This window comes from Odocoileus virginianus, chromosome 30 (assembly GCF_023699985.2).
Source record: "Odocoileus virginianus isolate 20LAN1187 ecotype Illinois chromosome 30, Ovbor_1.2, whole genome shotgun sequence".
Taxonomy (NCBI): domain Eukaryota; kingdom Metazoa; phylum Chordata; class Mammalia; order Artiodactyla; family Cervidae; genus Odocoileus; species Odocoileus virginianus.
The window spans coordinates 34,682,320-34,701,857 of NC_069703.1; the positions used below are offsets into that span (position 1 = coordinate 34,682,320).

At 49.1% G+C, this 19,538-nt stretch overlaps 1 protein-coding gene across 4 annotated transcripts in view; it reads right to left on the reverse strand.

Annotated features, from left to right (window-relative positions):
• TCEA3 (transcription elongation factor A3) overlaps window positions 1-19,538 on the reverse strand; it is a 43,350-nt gene that overhangs the window by 6,970 nt on the left and 16,842 nt on the right. Inside the window, exons 6-9 of one of the 4 annotated variants that reach the window (XM_070458906.1) lie at window positions 8,920-9,083; window positions 8,621-8,756; window positions 6,346-6,396; window positions 5,805-6,031 (exon numbers count right to left, since the gene is read on the reverse strand). In XM_070458906.1, coding sequence (XP_070315007.1) covers window positions 5,839-6,031; window positions 6,346-6,396; window positions 8,621-8,756; window positions 8,920-9,083 — 544 coding nt within the window. In that variant the 3' untranslated portion in view covers window positions 5,805-5,838. Of the gene's footprint in view, window positions 1-4,547; window positions 4,698-5,804; window positions 6,458-8,620; window positions 8,757-8,919; window positions 9,084-19,538 lie in introns of those variants that run through there. The other 3 variants (XM_070458908.1, XM_070458905.1, XM_070458907.1) reach the window with 3 other exon arrangements.

Here is a 19,538-nt window from a genome sequence, read left to right on the forward strand (position 1 = left end):
GAGGAAAGTAAGCAATGACACTGGGTCTTCATGTCACGTACAAGGTGAATTTGAAACATATTTGTTGAGCACTTAAGACACAGCAGGCACTAGCCTTGATGCTGGGAACAGACAAAACCCCTCTCCTGCAGGCTGCCAATGTCTCCACTCAACAGTTCTAATGGGTATCTCAGAATCCACCCCATTCTCTGAATCACCTGGGTGAGAGAGGAAAAGCCAGAAGAAGGAAGCATGAGGGCATCACGTGGACCAGGAAACAGACACAGAAAGGGAGTTAGGGAGACCCAGGAGGCAGAGAGGGATGGCCAGTCACACATGGGCATCTGCTTCGCCAGGCTCTGTCTGATGGGAGCCCCTGTCTTCTGAGCCACAGCATAGCAGGCATCCCAACCCCAAGTTATTTTTCTTACTGGAGCAAAAATGGTCCTGTTCAGTTCAGTCCAGTCACTCAGTCATGTCTGACTCTTTGCAACCCCATGGACTACAGCACACCAGGCTTCCCTGTCCTTCACTATTTTCCGGAATTGGCTCAGACTCATCCATTGAGTCGGTGATGCCATCCAACCATCTCCTCCTCTGTGTCCCCTTCTCTTGCCTTCAATCTTTCTCAGCATCGGGGTCCTTTCAGATGAGTCAGTTCTTCGCATCAGATGGCCAAAGTATTGGAGTTTCAGCTTCAGCATCAGTCCTTCCAATGAATATTCAGGACTGATCTCCTTTAGGATGGACTGGTTGGATCTCCTTGCAGTCCAAGGGACTTTCAAGAATCTTCTCCAACACCACATATCAAAAGCATCAATTCTTTGGCGCTCAGCTTTCTTTGTAGTCCAAGTTGTTATTTTTCTTATTGGAGCGAAAATGGTCCTGTATTTCTTTTAATTATTATTATTTTGGCTGTGCTAGGTCTTCGTTGTTACGAAGGTTTTTCTCCAGTTGTGGTGAGTGAGGACTGCTCTCCTGTTGTGGTGCCTGGGCTTCTCATTGCAGTGGCTTCTCTTGTTGCAGACCATGGGCTCTAGGGCGCACACAGGCTTCAGTAGTTGCGGTTCCTGGGCCCTAGGGCACAGGCTCAATAGTTGTGGCCCACGGGCTTAGCTGCTCCTCAGCATGGGGGAGCTTCCCAGATTAGGGATCGAACCCATGACTTCTGCATTGCAGGAGGATTCTTCACCACTGAGCCACCAGAGAAGCCCCGATCCTCTATTTCCTACAGAAATGTCCTGCCTGGAGCAGAAACTGACCCCAAGAAGAAGGCCCCCAGGGCCTCTGCTGCCTGGGTTGCTGGCGGGGGCCCTTCGGCGGCTGGCACCGGCAGTCCCTGGGGAGGCCTGGTGTGGTCCTGGCTTGCTGTCCTTGGCCTGGTCAGCCTCTTCTTGGGCCTGTTGATCACCTGATTCTCTTGCCCTGTTCTAGTGAATAGTCCTTGGATGGGGCCAGAGTTGGCCGCTTGCTTCGCTGAGACGTCTGGGGCCTCTGTCCTAATTCCGGCACCCAGCTCTGTTCCAGCCTCCGGCTTCTGGGAACTTGCCAGCCTTGGCTCACACTCGTGGCTACACCTTGCTGCTGGTTCTCCAGGCCTGGTTTCCCAATGTCTCTGCAGCCGCCCGTAAGACACTCTGATGATCGCATTCTTACGACACACACGCACAGAGGCAAAGAACCCCAGGGCCACAGAGTGACCGACAGACGGAAACGCAGGCTGGGTTCCCATCTAAGCTGCAGCGCCACCTCACAAGGAAAGAGGATACTCTGTTAAGCCAAGTTGCATGTGTAGCCCTGGGTATATGTTGTTAGTAGCCTAAAAAGATCAGACATTTTATTTTTTTTTCAGACATTTTAAATTAAGCAAAAAGCCAATTCTGTTCACCTGTGCCAGATTCCCCATTTTTATCCTAAAGCCAGGGTGGGTGGGGGGCTTCCCTTGTGGCTCAGCTGGTAAAGTATCCGCCTGTAATGCAGGAGACCTGGGTTCAATAGCTAGTTTGGGAAGATACCCTGGAGAAGGGAAAGGCTACCCATTCCAGTATTCTGGCCTGGAGAATTCCATGGACTTGTATAGTCCATGGGGTTGCAAAGAGTTGGACCCAGCTGAGCGACTTTCACTTTCAGGACTTTTTGTTGTTTTGGGTATTTGAGGAAAGCAGTGAACCCAATTCTCAGAAAAATGTTTGCATACATATTACATGGGGCTTCCCAGGTGGTGCTAGGTGGGTGGGGGGCTTCCCTGCAGCTCAGCTGGTAAAGAATCTGCCTGCAATGCAGGAGACTCAGGTTGGATCCCTGGGTCAGGAAGATCCCCTGCAGGAAGGTATGGCAATGCACTCCAATTTTCGTGTCTGGAGAATTCCACGGACAGAGGAGCCTGGCGGGCTACTTTCCATGGGGTTGCAAAGAGTCAGACACGACTGAAGCGACTGAGCAAGCACAGCACACATTATATAACACACACACCACATACCTACGTACACTATACATTAACTACACATACCACACATACATATGCTACCTCACACATACCACACACCCACACCACACATGTGCACTACATCTCACACACCACAAACACACAGAGGCACATCCAGACTCCAAGACATGTCTCTGCCCCTTCTCTGGGCCTCTTGGATTTAGTGGCACTTTAGCTGTGCCATCCCTGTGTGCTTTCAGGGAATCCCCTGAGTGCTGGCAGCAAAGAGCTACTCATATCTGAGGGTGTGCAAAGGTCTTTCCAAGACAGACTCTGAAATAAACAGATCTGGGATCAAATCCTCATCATCACTTATGAGTTGAGTGTGGCCTCAGTTTTCTCAGCCATAAAGTGGGGATAACATTTCACTGTGATGAGGGTTACATGAGCTGGCTGGTGAATGGGCCTAAGTTCAGTTCAGTTCAGCTGCTCAGTCGTGTCCGACTCTTTGCGACCCCATGGACTGCAACAAGTCAGGCTTCCCTGTCCATCACCAACTCCCGGAGCTTGCTCAAACTCATGTCCATACTTATTCTGGGGAGGGCTTTATTTGTCTTAACCTTTTAAACACTTTACATGTGTTAATTCATTCTGTCCTTCATGAGATAGCTGTTATTCCCAATTTACAGATGAGAAAACTGAAGCATAGAGAGCTTAAGTGGCTGATCTAAGATCACACAGCTCATGGCAGAGGCAGAAGTCAAATCAGGGCGGTTTGGTGTAACCCCCGAGCTTCTAACCACTGCATATACTCCCTCAAACAGGCTTGTTCCCTTTTCCTTCCCTTACTGTCCCCTTCACACTGGGTCAATCCTTCCTTCCTGTTAAGTTCCCACAGTGGCTCTATCACGGCAGGCACCACCTCTGTATGAAACATATTTGTATACATGTCTGTTACTCTCCATAGAGGCAGGGACTCCAGTTCAGGCTTGGGCCCAGAGCTGGGGAATGGGATGCAGGACTGAACGAGGCAGAAGAGGGAGGCAGATCACAAAGCAGGGAGGAGGGACTTCCCTGGTGGTCCAGTCGTTAAGAATCTGCCTTCTTATGTGGGGGACACTTGCTCCTTGGAAGAAAAGCTATGACCAACCTAGACAGCATATTAAAAAGCAGAGACATTACTTTGCTGACAAAGGTCCGTCTAGTCAAGGCTATGGTTTTTCCAGTAGTTATGTATGGATGTGAGAGTTGGACTATAAAGAAAGCTGAGCGCTGAAGAAATGATGCTTTTGAACTGTGGTGTTGGAGAAGACTCTTGAGAGTCCCTTGGACTGCAAGGAGATCAAACCAGTCCATCCTAAAGGAAATCGGCCCTGAATATTCACTGGAAGGACTGATACTGAAGCTGAAGCTCCAATACTCTGGCCACCTGATGTGAAGAGCCCACTCACTGGAAAAGACCCCAATGCTGGGAAATATTGAAGGCAGGAGGAGAAGGGGAAAGAGAGGATGAGATCGTTGGATTGTGTCACCGACTCAATGGACATTGGTTTGACCAAGCTCCGGCGGACAGTGAAGGACAGAAAAGCCTGGTGTACTGAAGTCCATGAGGCCGCAGAGAGTCAGACACAGCTGAGCGACTGAACAACAACATGCAGGGGATGCAGGAGCAGGGGAACTAAGACCCCACGTGCCACAGAGCAACAGCCCATGCGCCACCTTTGCACTGCAGTGAAGACCTGGCACAGCCAGAACAAAAACCAACAAAAGAATAAAGGAGGGAAGGGCAGATGCCCTGAGGCCAAACAGCTCCCGGCACCACCCTTTTCTGGCTGTGCACACAGGCGAATCCCTTAAATCCTCTGAACCTCAGTGTCCTCACCTGTAAGACTGGACATGATAAACATTTCTCCCTCGGTTGGTGTGAAGCTAGAACCGGCCCATGCGCCTGAAGCGATGAGCACGGTGCCGCGTACCTGGGCGCTGTGTTCACTGTTCTGACGGCGCAGAGGCCCTGAGGGATGGGGCGTCCGAGATGGTCCCCCGCTAACGAAGCCCCTTGGCTCCTCGCCGCGTCACAAGCCTCTGCCTCTCAGACTCGGGCAAGACTGGAGGGGCCCCAGCCCCCCGGGCCCGCCCTCACCTCCGCCGTCATCTTGGCAATGAGTCCCGCGGAGATGGCCCCGCTGAGCACGTTCCGCCTCAGGCCGGGGTTCCTGGGGTCCTTGAGGTTGCTGATGCGGCTGCGCACGCGGTTCCGGTACTTCATGTCCGTGCTCTTGAGCTCCTGGTAGATATGTGACACCGTCAAGGGCCAGCCAGCCACTCACAGAGGGCCCGGAGGACGGGGAGCCCCAAGGCCACCTCTCCTTCTCCTTGGACTTGGCTCACCCCACCTGCTCGAGTGAGTACCCTCAACTTGTACAGGGGTCAGGCCCCTTCATGGCCTCTGACTCCCCAAGTCAGGGTCCTCACGCGGGCATGTGGCATCAGCCACATATCGGAGATAGGAAACAGCCTTCAAGGTGAGATCAGGTCATCACAAGCACTGTGGGGCCAGGGACCCCAGGAATGGGCAGTCTGGGTTTGTCTGGGCCTCCTGTGGGACCTCAGGTGAGCCCAGGACCTCTTTGTGCCTCGGCTTCCCTCTTCATAAAATACAGGTTGTCATGAGGATTCCCTGAGCTAAGCTGCACAACTGTACTAGCATGGTGGCTGGGGCGTGTCAAATGCTCAACCTTTAGGGGCTAAGGTGATAGTGATGACGATGACCCCCTAGTTTGGAAGGGTTCCTGGACACTTTAAGTCCAGCTGTCAGAGGAAAACATCAGATTGGGGGACACGTGTCTAAGGCTCTAGGAAGTATTACAATAAAGAACGCATTGGCTTTTGTTTCATCTGGTGTTTTCAGCAAATTAGAACACAGACCAGCCTCCCCTTCCCCTCTTTTTCTCTAGGAATACCTATCGCAGAACCCACTTTGGGACTTGCTGGTCAGTTAGTTTGCTCATTAATAGATGGGGAAGCTGAGGCTCAGAAAGGGCACAGGCCCTTGCTCAAGGTCACAGGGCGCATTCCCGGCAGAGGCAGGGCTGGAAGCCAGACTCCTTCCTGACGGTAACCCTCTCTTCTCCACTCACCCGGCAGGAAGTCACCCCTGGCCACCGACCACAGGGAGTTCTCTGTCCAGAAGCTGCATCCCAGATGGGCCTGCTCCCTCCTCCTTCTCCACCCCCTCCTCCCTTCTCTGGAAGAGCTCAGGGAACACAGCCACATTTTCTTGGCCTCCGCGAAGGCAAGAAGAATCAGGAAGATGAAGCCTTTTCTGAGAAAAACCCTATATGAGAAAGAAGCTGTGGGGAATGTGGAGAAACGGACACAGCTGGCTAGCTCCAAGTGGTGGGAGGGAAGGTGGTGGTATTTATTATTTCGGTTCATCTTGTTTGTATAGTACAATAAAATGTGAGAAGGAAGAATATGCTCTCATGCACTTGAAAGCCCCAGTATCTGTTTAAAAATCTTCTGGTTTGGGATCCTTGGAGGTGGAGATGTGCTTGATGAGTGGGGACAGCAGGGCTGAGGATCCTTTCATCCGCCTCTTCCTGAGTCTGCCTCCTTTCATCAAGGCTGCAGAGGAGGATGAGGCAGAGCAGACCTGGGCTTCACTGACCTCCCACCTCCACTGACCTCCTCCCCACCCCGACACGAGCGCGCGCGAGTCCCACGGCTGCCATGTTGGCCCAGGGTCGCTCCAAAGAGGTCCTACCTTTTTCAGGACATGGAGCATTCAAGACCCCAAACTCATCCTCCCTCTGACCTCCCACCACCTACGAACAAAGAGCTGAAAGGTTGTTGGTGCAGTTCTGATGGCCTTTCCTTCAGAAGAGGGTCACTCAGAGGATGGAAGGCCAGCAGTGGAGATTGTGCACTGGACCACCCACCTTGTCTCCCAAACTGGGCTTGAAGGTGGAGGGACCTTCTCGGAGGGACAACTGTTCAGGAGAAAACAAAGATGAAGCTCGTGATAGTTCTGATGCCTTGTGTTTTGTGATCCTGAATTAATTAGAAATTTTGAAAATGTACTTGGAGAGGTATTAGATTAGTTCAAGAAGTGCTGGTTAATAACTAAGTAATAGTGGAGGGAAACTCCCAGGAGATGTGTTGGAGGATATTAGAGTGGTTCTTAGGCAAGAGATCGAGGGAGGCAAACCTGTTTTCTGAGATTGACCCCTGTGCCTTCCTTAGCCTGCTGAGCCCCTAGATAGAGCCCAGGAGGCCAGGAAAGGGCCTTAATGGGACATTCACACCCCTGTTCCCTGGAGAGTTCGTCCCCACCCTCCACACTTCTTTGATATGCAAAGCTTTGTCTCCAGTAAAAGGAATTCTATGCATTCCCTCAGAGGGGCACAGTGTGGAGGCCTTTTTTCTCTCAAGGCAGAAATCTTGGGACTTCCCTGGTGGTTCAGTGGTTAGAACACCATGCTTCCACTGCAGGGGGCCTGGGTTCTATCCCTGATTGGGGAACTATTGATCCAGCAAGCTCAAGGCATTGCTAAAACAAAACAACAAGTGTTAGTAAGTAACTGTTGGTCACTCAGTCGTGTCTGACTCTGCGACCCCATGGACTGTAGCCTGCCGGGCTCCTCTGCCCGTGGGACTTTCCAGGCAAGACAACAAAAAAATCTTTCAGTTCCACTGGCCGTACCACACAGCAGTCATCTCCTCTGTCTATACAAGGCTGCTTTCAGATGGTGGGAGCATGGGGCAGAGGGAAAGAACTCAGGACATGGAATCCAAAGACTAAGGTTTTCAGTTCAGCTTTGACATCCAGTAGTTTCTGAGCCTGTTTCCTCTTCTGTAAAATGGGAACAACAGCCCCTGCCTCACAGAGATTGTTGTAAGTGTTAACAGAGGTGGTTGCTGTTCGACCCCTAAGTCTTGTCTGACTCTTGGCGACCCCGTGGACTGCAGCTCGCCAGGCTTCGCTCTCCTTCACTATCCCCCGGAGTTTCCTCAAACTCATGTCCACTGAGTCTATGATGCCAACCAATCATCGCATCCTCCGTCATCCCCTCTCCTCCTGCCCTCAATCTTCCTAGCATCAGGGTCTTTTCCAGTGAGTCAGCTCTTTGCACCAGGTGGCCAAAGTACTGGAGCTTTAGCTTCAGTATCAGTCCTTCCAATGAATATTCAGAGTTGATTTCCTTTAGGATTGACCTGTTTGATCTTCTTGCAGTCCAAGGGACTCTCAAGAGTCTTCTTGAGTACCACAATTCAAAAACATCAATTATTTGATGCTCAGCCTTTATGATCTAACTCTCACATCCTTATGTGACCACTGGAAAAACCACAGCTTTGATTCTATGGGCCTTTGTTGGCAGTGATGTCTCTGCTTTTTAATATGCTGCCTAGGTTGGTCATAGCTTTTCTTCCAAGGAGCAAGCGTCTTTTAATCTCATGGCTGCAGTCACCATCCTCAGGGATTTTGGAGCCCAAGAAAATAAAGTCTGTCACTCTATCCACTTTCTCCCTTCTATTTGTCATGAAGTGATGGTACTGATGCCATGATCTTCATTTTTTGAATGTTGAGTTTTAAGCCAACTTTTTCATTCTCCTCTTTCACCTTCATCAAGAGACTCCAGTTCTGCCATAAGGGCGGTGTCGTCTGCGTATCTGAGGTTATTGATATTTCTCTTGGCAATCTACAGAGATAAGAAGTGTCAACTGACCAAGACACAGGGCCTGGTACATACTTGGGGCGTCAAAGATGGGAGGTGTTATTGTCAGAGGAAGAAGAGAGGGAAGGCTGAACATGAGGAATGCTGTCCTCTATTTCTGTCTCACTTCCGCGATGATGTCACAATCCAGACCTGTCAAGACGCAGCCTGTCTGAGCCCTCGGGTTCTTTCTTTTTTGGCGGTTACAGCTTGCAGGATCTTTGTTCCCTGATAGGGGATTGAAGACAGGCCCTTAGCAGTGAAAGCGTGGAGTCCTAACCACTGGGATGTTCAGGGAAGTCCCAGCCCTCAGGTTCTAGAGTCACACATCCTGGGTTCAAATCTCAATTCTGCCAGTACTATTAGCTGATGAGCCTTGGCAAGGACTTAGCCGCTCTGAGCCTCAGTTAACCTCACCTGTAAAATGAGGGAACCTTCCCTGTGCGATTGCTCTCAACATGAAATGAGGTAGTGCTTGTAAACAGCCTAGACCACTCACTGTCCCGGATCCGTTGCACTTGGGACACCTGCTGCTAGACAGTTGAGGCACCCATAGCCCTGGCACAGCTCAAGGATATGATCTTCAATTTCTGATGCCATCTTGTCACAGTTGACTCCATAGTCCTTGTAATCATCTAAAAGAGATTTGGGAAACATAGGCATCAGTTGAAGATGACCTTGGCAGTGAAACCCGAGGAGTCTAGCATCTTGTACCGCTTTTGTGGTGTGGAGAAAAACCACCTCTCCCAGATCTTGGGAAGCCCTTCCCTCCCCAGTCGCTGGCTCAGGCCCTCTCACCGTCAGCCTTCAGGGCCGCAGAGAGCATCTCCACGCACTTGTCCCGGACGGAGTCCCCTGTGAGATAGCAGGGTGCCAGGAGGCAGACGGAGGGGGCGAATGTGGGGCTCGAGGGGCTGCTGGGTGTTCTGGGAGTCTCTGCTTTTGATTTGCTGCTGTTTGATCTGAGGATGACAACCAGTAACAGACATTTTGACAACAAGAGAAAAAAGCATTTTGTTGAGCACCAGTCTGGTATTTTCATGGATGATCTCCTTTAATCCTCATAAAAACTCAATGAGGAAGGTACTATTTTAAGCACTTGACATGGATCATCTCATTTAATCCTCCTAACAATCCCATGAGGTCGGTACTATACTTATCCCCACTTTAGAGTTGTATTTTATAAAGTGTGTTTTAGAGAGAAAGAGAGAGAGAGAGATACACATCTGGAAACCAGTAGAACCAGAACTGAAACCCAGGTCGGTGAACTCTGGTACCCAGGCACTTAGCCAACCACTCTGCTTTGCTGAGAGGTTGCAGAACATTGTTTGATGTCAATAACTCTATCATCCACTATGCTAGCTGTTCTCTCTTATCTGCTCTCATAGAACCATCTGTTCACTCATTCAATAAATAATAGGCATCTATTCTCTAGGTACTGTGCTGAGAACAAGGAATAAAGCAGACAAGTCAGAAAAGTTTCCTTGCTCAAGGAGCAATGCTGCTGCTTCAGTCGTGTCCGACTCTGTGCGACCCCATAGATGGAAGCTCATCAGGCTCCCCCGTCCCTGGGATTCTCCAGGCAAGAATACTGCAGTGGGTTGCCATTTCTTTCTCCAAAAGGAGCTATAGTCCAGTGAAAAATGAATTTACCACCACTTAATTGGCTTTCACCATGTGCCAGGAACTGTGCAAGGCCCTTTAGGAGCATTTTCTGATTTGGTCCTCAAAGCAGTCCTTGGAGGTAGATACTGTAATCACCACCATTTGCAGATGAAGAAGCAAGAGTTACACCACTGAGATCTGCCTAAAGTTACATCGCTAAGATCTGAACCCAGATCGATCTGATTCCAATGCCTGTGCTCTTAACTCCTATGATATACCGCATAAGAATCATCCTGTTTTGGTTTTGGCTTAAAAGGTCACAAATACATATGCACTGGAAGGATAACCGTGTTTCCTAGTCAGTTCAGGCTGCCGTAACAAAATACTATAGACTACAAGACTTAGCAGCAATTCATTTCTCACAATTCTGGAGACTGGGAAATCCAAGATCAAGGTGTCCTTTAATCTGGTTTCTGGCCAGAGCTCTCTTCCGGGCTTTATGTAGCCACCTTCTTGCTAAGCCCTCACATGGTGGAGAAAGAGCAAGCGAGTTCTGATGTGTCTTTTATAAGGACACTAATCCTACTGGAGCAGGGCTCCATCCTTATGACCTTATTTAACCTTAATTACCTCCCTACAGGCCTATGTCTAAATACAGTCACGGTGGGAGGTTGGGATTTTAACATATGAATTCTGGGGAATCACAGACATTCAGACAATAACACCATTTCAAAAACTTCTTTTTTGGCTGCACTGCATGGCATGCAGGATCTCAGTTCCCCAACCACCTGCAGTGGAAGCTCAGAGTCTTAACCACTAGACTTCCAGGGAAGTTCTAACACCATGTTAATAGCAAGTATCTCTCTTAGATGGGATTATAGGAGATTTTCATTTTCCTCTTTCACATACATATTTTCTAAGTCTGCTATAAAGAACATATCTACTTTTGTCATGAGAGACACCTTTTGTTTGGTTTGTAATATTTGCTAATCATGAGTGGTCACTCTGCTGATGGCTCAGACAGGGAGCTTCCCGTCTTCCTGTTTTCCAGCAAAAGTGGAGGCAGCCTGAGTGTCCAGGGCTTCCCAGGTGGCACGGTGGGAAATCCACCTGCCAATGCAGGAGACACAGAAGACGCAGGTTCAATCCCTGGGTCAGGAAGATCCCTTGTAGAAGGAAATGGCAACCCACTCCAATATTCTTGCCTGGAGAATCCCATGGACAGAAAAGCCTGGCAGGCTACAGTCCATGGGGTCACAAAGAGTCGGACAAGACTAAGTGACTGAGCACGCACATACAACCTGAGTGTCTGTCCATCAATAGATGAATCTATAAACAAACTGTGTTATAAACACAATGGAATATTATTCAGCTATTAAAGGAATGGAATTCTGAAACATGCTACAACTCTGAAGACATTATGATAAGTGAAATAAGCCAAATACGAAAGGACAAATACTGTAAGCTTCCACTCATATGAAGTCATACAAAGTCCCTAGGGTAGGCAAAGTCATAGAGACAGAATGCAGAATGGCGCTGGGGGGAAGGGAGAATGGAAAGTTATTATTTAACGAGAACAGAGTTTTAGTTAGTTTCGAATGATGAAAAAGTTCTGGAGATGGATGGTGGTGATGGATATAGAACAATGTCAGCATACTTAATACTAGTGAGCTGTAATGATTACAATGAGTAAATTTTATGTTATGTATATTTTACCACAATAAAAAAAAATCTGTATAGTAAGTTCAATGAATAAGAGTAGCCAGAAACCCTGAAATAAGCGATGGTAACTAACCTGTTTTAAATACTGGGTTGGCCAATAAGTTCATTAGGCTTTTCTACAAGACATAACTGAGAAATCCGAACGAACTTTTTGGCCAACCTCATATTTGGCAAATCTTTTTTTGATGTGGACCATTTTTTAAAAAGTCTTTATTGAATTTGTTACAACACTGCCTCTGTTTTATGTTTTGGCTTTTGGGCCACAAGGCATGTGGGATCCTAGTTCCCCAACTAGGGATAGAACCTGCATGCCCTGCATTTGGAAGGCAAAGTCTTAACTACTAGACCGCCAGAGAAGTCCCATTTGTCAAATCTTAGTTCATTTGAAATGATGAAATTTTTTTTTTTTCCTCTCTCACGCTGCAGGGAAAAAAAAGGTTAAAGTGGGGAACTCTCTGGTGGCCCGGACTTGAAGGACTTTGCACTTTCACTGCTGAGGGTGTGGATTCAATCCCTGGTCTGGGAACTGAAATCCCATTGGACTTCGCGATGGGCCAAAAAAAAGGGCGGTGGGTTTGAAATGATAAATTTTGTTATATATACTACTTTGAAGTGAAAGTTGCTCAGTTGTGTCTGACTCTTTGCTAGCCCATGGACTATACAGTAAATGGAATTCTCCAGGCCAGGATACTGGAGTGGGTAGCCTTTCCCTTCTCCATATATACTACTTTACCACTATATAAAAAAAAATGAAGTGCTGATATATGTAACCAAAAAGACCAGGCCGAGGCTCAGACTCCAACTGCTTATTGGTCCCTTTCGGTTCCTGTGACCCGGTGCTGGGCGATGAAATGAGAGCATCACCTAGCTTCCTGGTGGTGGCCCCAGGCCAACTGGCATTAGCATGTCAGGCCTTCCTGAGTGGCATAAGAAAGGTCAAACACGTCATTCTACAGTGTAATCTGGCCCAAGAAATTCAGCAAGGGATGGGGGTTGGGAGTTGGCCACCAGAGGAGTGGATGGGAAAACGAATCCTCGGCAGAAATTTGTGGATGCATGGAAGTCCATGGTTTGTATGGGCAGCTCTGAAGGGCTTGGGGGCACTTGAAGGGTGAGGGCGAGGGAGCTGGTGAGAAAGGATTTCTGGCCAGACTCTGGGGCGTGTTAAAGATGCTAATAACAAAAGCCATCATTTACTGCCTGTTTGGTATTTATTCCACTCTATAACCCTGAGAGTCATAAGTAACTGGCCCCATTTTACATATCAGAGGATGGAGAGATAACTGTACAGCTCTCCCTTTCAGAGCTGTTTCCACACTACTCTTGGGGTCAGGGCCAGTCAAGACCTCTCTGCCTCCTTCTCTTGGCTCTTCCCATTCTCCTCTTTCAGTAACCCATCAGGATCTGCCAGTCAGCCCTCATGCTTCCAAGGAAAAACTGACTCATCAGAGTTGAGGAAGTGAGAGTCACTTCTTCCACTCCACCACATTGACCCCTTGTGGAGGGGCCCAAAGGACTGCTGTGTTTCCCAAAACTCCAAGAGGCACCATCCTCATTATCACCTGGGTACCTCTTGAGTTGTACAGTGCACAACCTGGGCAGCTGTCCTAGGCAGCTCTGGAGATACGGATGTACTTCTTTCCTTCAGGAAAATGGTGCTGGACTTCTCAAAGGTCAAGCCCAAGAAAATTGTGTCTGGGAGTGAGGCTGGCTGAGTAGTCCAAGCTTTCCAGTGTTAAAAAACCTGGGGTGGGACTTCCCTGGTGGTCCAGTGGTTAAGAATCAGTCTGCTAAGACAGAAGACACAGATTCGATCCCTGCTCCAGGAAGATTCCACATGCCGAGGGACAACTAAGCTCATGTGCTACAACTACTGAAGCCCCAGAGCCTGTGCTGGGCAACGAGGGAAGCCACTGCAGTAAGAAGCCCATGCACCATAACTAGCTCTCCGTAACTAGAGAAAACTCGCACGCATCAATGAAGACCCAGCACACCCAAAAATAAACAAATAAAAATTTAAAACCTGGGGTTACAAGATAATCCCATTGTTCAGTGTGAATTCTGCCACCCACCTCCTTGTGCCCCAACTCCTGCTGTTTTGGACTGACCTTGATACAGGGGACTCTTGTCGCCATAGATACCCTTGGGCCACTGGGAGTTTTGTGTTCTCTGGAGCTGTGAGGTTTCTAAAGGTGGCTCAGTGCTGCCACAGAGTGGGGTGGTCTGAGGAGGGAAGGCTCTGCCCTCTTAAGGTTTATTTTATTATTTATTTATCTTTTGCCTCGCTGCAGAGTTTGCAGGATCTTAGTTCCCCAAGCAGGAATTGAACTCAGACTCATGGCATTGGAAGTCCTGAGAACTAACCACCGGATGGCCAGCTAACTCCCAAGGTGTACATTTTGAATTCCCCCAAATTTTGTCCAAGCGGATTCCCTAGTTTTATTATTTTTTAAAAATTCAGTTTGAACTTCACCATTCTAGATTAATTCACCCTGGATTTTGCCCAGCTCTGCCTCACAACTGGTGGTCTGGCAGCAGGGCACAGGGCCAGAGGAGCTGAGGTCCAGCTGGATCTGTCCGGGAGTCAGATTCCAGGAGGAGTAAGGTGTGGGTGAGGGAAGGCTGGGAAGGGGGTAAACTCGCGCGTCTAAGGGGCTGCCTGCAAACCAAAACCAATCTTCCTGCACCCAGCCCTGGCCACGGGGCTCTCATCTGAACAACCACAGTAGCCCCCAAGCTGGTCTCCCTGCACACCGCCCCCGACAATCTACAAAAACCCACAGCTGATGCCATCACTCCCCTGCTTCTGATTCTCTAACAGCTTCTAACCATTTCCAGCATAAAGTCAAACCCCTCACCATGGCCTCCTGTCCTCCCCCCAGCATCTAGCCGGGGCCTCCCCTCCTGACTTAGTCTCACCCCTCACCCCCTCACAGGCCACTGAAGCCCCCCCACCCTGCACTGCTGCTTTCTCTCCCATCTCTCCCATCACAGGGCTGGTCCCCCTCCTCCTGGAAGGCCCTTCCTCCTGCAGATTTTCTCATGATGGGTCCTTTCCTGCCCTGCAGGTCTCAGCTCCAATGTCACATCCTCGGGGAGGCCCTCCTGGACCATCCCAGCCAAGCCAACTCTCCTGCTCTGGAACTCTCCAGCACATGACCCAATTTCTTTCATTCACAGCACTTATCCAATCTGTAATTAGCTTGTTTGCGTGTTTATAAACACTGTCTGCCTCCATCTCCAGATTACAGGTTCCAGAGTACCAGGACCCCATCTGCGGGTTCACCACTGTCTTCCAGCACCTGTGACACGGCCCTAGGTAGACACCTGATGAATCTTTGTCAAATGAATGAACAGATGATGAACTGAGGGAGTGGGTCACAGAAATGAAAAGCACATCCAGGGGTCTAGACAGTGCTAACTTGGGCAGGAGACAGATCCTCTTTAGAAAACCAGCTGCCCCACTTCTCTGGGATTAAGAGAGGGCCCTCTGAGCCAGCATCTGTCAATTCCCACAGCCTGGACCAACCCATCTCCTACAGCTGGGATGGAGCCCAGATTCTTCCTGGTGTTGCCCCTCACTGGCCTGTGTGCCCATCACCACATCCTCAGCATCTAGGACTCACAAGTGGAGAATCAGGGAGGGAGGAGTCAGCAGCACACTGCTTGGAAGGAGGCATAATAATAACATTAATAAAAGCTGTCATTTTGGGGGTAGTATATTTATGAAGAGCCCAGGCTCTAGAGGAGAAGGGGGCAACAGAGGATGAAACAGTCAGATAGCATCACCTCTACTGGATGATATGGTTAGATAGACTCAACAGACATGACTCCAGGAGACAGTGAAGGACAGGGGAGCCTGGCATGCTGCCGTCCATGTTCTTGCAGAGTCAGACATGACTTAGAGACTGAACAACAACAGGTTCCAGGGCCAGACTTGCAGATTCAACCTCTGACACCACCACTTTGTAGCTATTTGACCTAGGATGAGTTCCTTAACTTCTAGGTGCCTCAGTTTACTCATATGTAAATAGAACAACAGTGCTTACCTTATAGAGTTGCTTAGAAGATTAAAGCATCTAAGAGAATTCCAGCACCATAATAATTTACACAGATGGCCACATTAAGTGTGGGTACTCTTACTAAGCATTGTGCATCCTCTGAGCACCCATTTGGTTTAGGAATGGTGCTAAGCATTTCATCATCTCATTGAGTCTCACAGTGACCTTGTGGGGGTCATAGTTATCCCCAACTTACAGTTCAAGAAACTGAGGCTCAGAAAATTGAATTTACATACTCAAGGTAATCCAATTTGCAAATGGCAGAGAAAGACCACACATCTAGGTCTGTCTGCCTTCCAAATTCCTTTCAACACATCTCACTGTTCCTCTAAAAAGCGGAGAGCTTCCCAGAATCCCCTTTCCTGGGCCAGGCTAGGCTGCCTGCTGCATTTCCCCCCTCACCTCCCTGGCAGGGCACTCCCAGCCTTGGTTCCTCCTCTTGGAGAGGAGCTGGCTGGCTGGCTGGGATTCGTGTCTGGGTGGCAAATCAGGCAGCCGGGCTCATTTTGTTTTCAGTGCACGTGAGTGGGAACTGTGCCAAGCTGCAGAGAGGGCATCACGGCGGGGGTGGGGGTGTTGGAGTTGTCAACAGCTTCCTTCTGCTCCCCGGATGTACCAGGGCCAGCACCAGCCTGTGGTCTGACATCACCAAGCTCTGAAAAAATCCTCACTAACCAGGTCTGAGCAGAGTCACCTGGAGGCCGGTCTTGCTGCTCCTGTGCGCCACCTCGAGGGCATTTCGGTTACTTGCACCACCAAGCGAGCCGAAACTGCTCGGACCGAAGGGCAGCGGGCAAAGCCCAACCTTCTGCCTGTCACAGGGGTGCCCTTCGCGGTCTGTCTCCTGATACTCCTGCTACAGTTCCTCAAGCACCATGCTCACTCATACCGCCACCCCTCTGCACGTGCCATTCCCTCTGCCTGGGATGCCCTCCACTGGCTGGTCCACCAGGCAACCCATCTTTCAGTTCGCAGCACAAATATTCTCTCTTCCCTGAAGTCTCCTTGAACTTCTCCATCATGTTGAGACACTGTGTTCCCATTATGCAATAAGAACTTCAAAGAAACAAGCATTTTGTTGTCTCTTTGCCTAGCTTTGGCAGTCACAAACTGATGGGCTACACATGAGTTTTGTTTGAGCTGCTGTGTCTTAGGAAAATAGGAATATGTTGCTAGTACATAAAACTGGGCATTTCTTAGGAAAATCTAGTTGGCCAGCTTTCCTTAAAAAATTGGAAGGCAGCATCGAAACATGTATATTATCTAGGGTGAAACAGATCACCAGCCCAGGCTGGATGCATGAGACAAGTGCTCGGGCCTGGTGCCCTGGGAAGACCCAGAGGGATCGGGTAGAGAGGGAGGTGGGAGGAGGGATTGGGATGGGGAATACATGTAAATCCATGGCTAATTCATGTCAATGTATGACAAAAACCACTACAATATTGTAAAGTAATTAGCCTCCAACTAATAAAAATAAATGAAAAAAAAATTGGAAGGGATGGTATGCTGGGTCTCATATCCATAAAGCAACCACCAGCTGGGGCTGGGTAGTGGGTGCCCCCTTCAGATGGGCAGGTATTCTCCACTAGTCACCCAGTGTTTCCACATGCTCTCGACCCCTGGAAGATGTTGAGTTTGTAAGGAGGTGCTTGACAAATGTGCTAGCTGGGAAACTTCCCTGGTGTTCCAGTGGCTGAGACGGCTCACCTCCCATGCAGGGGGTCCCAGGTTCGATCCCAGGTCAGGGAGCTAGATCCCACATGCTGAAACTAAAGCTCCTGCATGCTGCAACAAAGATCAAAGACCCTGAAAGCCACAACTAAGAGCCAGTGCAGCTAAAAATAAAATATTTAACAAGCAAAACCACATGTGCTTGCTTAATGAATGAATGCATGAATGAACGAATAACTGAATGAATGGAAGACAAAGATGAAATAGAGGTAAAGAGTGCAGGAAACAGTCTGAGTGGTGGATAAAGTGAGTTTACAAGACCTGCTTCTCTCCCTCTGGGGGTGCCCACCCCCAATACTGAACCAGCAGGAATTGGCACAGCTGTTGGAAGGACAAACGTACTCTGCCTGACCAACTCTCAGAGAAAGAAGGCATTATGGAAGGGAGCCAACAGACTTCCAGGCCACAGGGCACAGTAAGCAGAGGAGCCTGAAGGTATAAACCCTGAAACAAATGTCGAATGTGCTTATTATAGCATCAAACCCAGAAATGGGTTACAGGCCAGCGTTTCATTTTTGGATAAGACAATCTTTCTTGACACAGGGCTGTCCTTCACATTCTGGGACATCTAGCATCTCTGGCTGCTGCCTACTAGATAAATGCCAGCAGTGCCCCTCCCCGCCCTCCCATTATTACATTGCAGTACAGACTGTGTCCCTCGGGCAAAAATCCATATGCTAAAGCCCTAACTCCCAGTGTGACAGTATTTGGAGGTGGGGCCTTTGAGAGATTATTAGGTTTAGATGAGGTCAAGAGGGTGAAGTTCCATGATGGGATTAATGTCCTTAGAAGAATAAGAGAGGCCACAGGGAATTCCCATCAACTCCCAGAGTTTGCTCAAACTCATGTCCATCGTGTTGGTGATGCCATCCAATCATCTCCTCCTGTCATCCCCTTCTCCTCCCGCCTTCAATCTTTCCCAGCATCAGGGTCTTTCCCAATGAGTCAGTTCTTCGCATCAGATGGCCGAAGTATTGGAGCTTCAGCTTCAACATCAGTCCTTCCAATGAATATTCAGGACTGATTAGTTTAGAACCAAGAACTATGCTGGATCCTCAATTCCGAGGCGTCACCTGTGGCAGACAATGCCAACTGACCACCGAACTCTCTTCTCCCCTGGTAGGATGCAGCCTCAGATTCATGCTCCAAGCAGAGAGCCTCCACTCATTGACTAGAGCTGGCACTCAGCTGCCACGGTGGGGATGTTCAACACAGCTGCCCCATCAACATCCCAGGCCTGTTTAATCTTCATAAAACCTTAAATGACCTAACTTTTGAGCCCCTTTTTTTCTTTTCAATGTCAGTTTTACTGGTGCATGCGTGCTTAGTTGCTTCAGTTGTGTCTGACTCTCTGTGACCCCATGGCCCATGGCCTGCCAGGCTCCTCGGTTCATGGGATTCTCCAGGCAAGAACACTGGAGTGGGTTGCCATTTCCTTCTCCAAATCTGACCTAGTCTTACTGGTACATTAGGCCTAAAAGATTGAGGGCAGGAGGAAAAGGGGATGACAGAAGATGAGATGGTTGGATGGTATCACTGACTCAATGGACATGAGTTTGAGCAAACTCTGGGAGATGGTGATGGACAGGGAGGCCTGGCGTGCTGCCGTCCATGGGGTCGCAAAGAGCTGGACACAACTGAGCAACTGAACAACAACAAAAATGCCCAAAATAACTGGGCAGCTTCCAAAGATGCTCCCCTAGAAGTCAACACGTTTACCACTCCTTCCAGTCACCCGAGCGCCCAGTACGGCTCATGGGTCCTAATCACCTGCCTTGATCCACCTCTAACCCACTTCCTGGCCTGGCCTGCTCCCTCTTTGCGCTGATTCTTCTGCTCTGACCTCTGACCTCCCTCCCGGGCCACAGCTCACACTCCTCTATCCGCAGTCTCTCCTTGGTGATTTCATCCAGGTTAGCGGCTTCAAGTGTGAGCTACACAGTAATGATTGACATTTGTATTTCCAGCCCAGGCTTTCTTCCTGAATTCCAGCCTGGTATAACCTACTACATATTCAATTTCTTCACCTGATGGTTTGTACACCCCTAAATCCAACATATCCAAACCTGAACCCTTGATCTCCCACCTCTAGCCTGACTGACACAGAGTCTTCCCCATACCAGTTCATAGCATCTCCATCCTCACAGACACTCACGTGAAAAGTCTTGGAGGCATCCTGACACTTATTCTTCTCTTGTACTCCACATCCAATCTGTTAGGAAATCCTGACAGCTCTCCTTTGAAAATATATCCAGGGCCAGGACTTCCCTGGTGGTCCAGTGGTTAAGACTCCAGCTT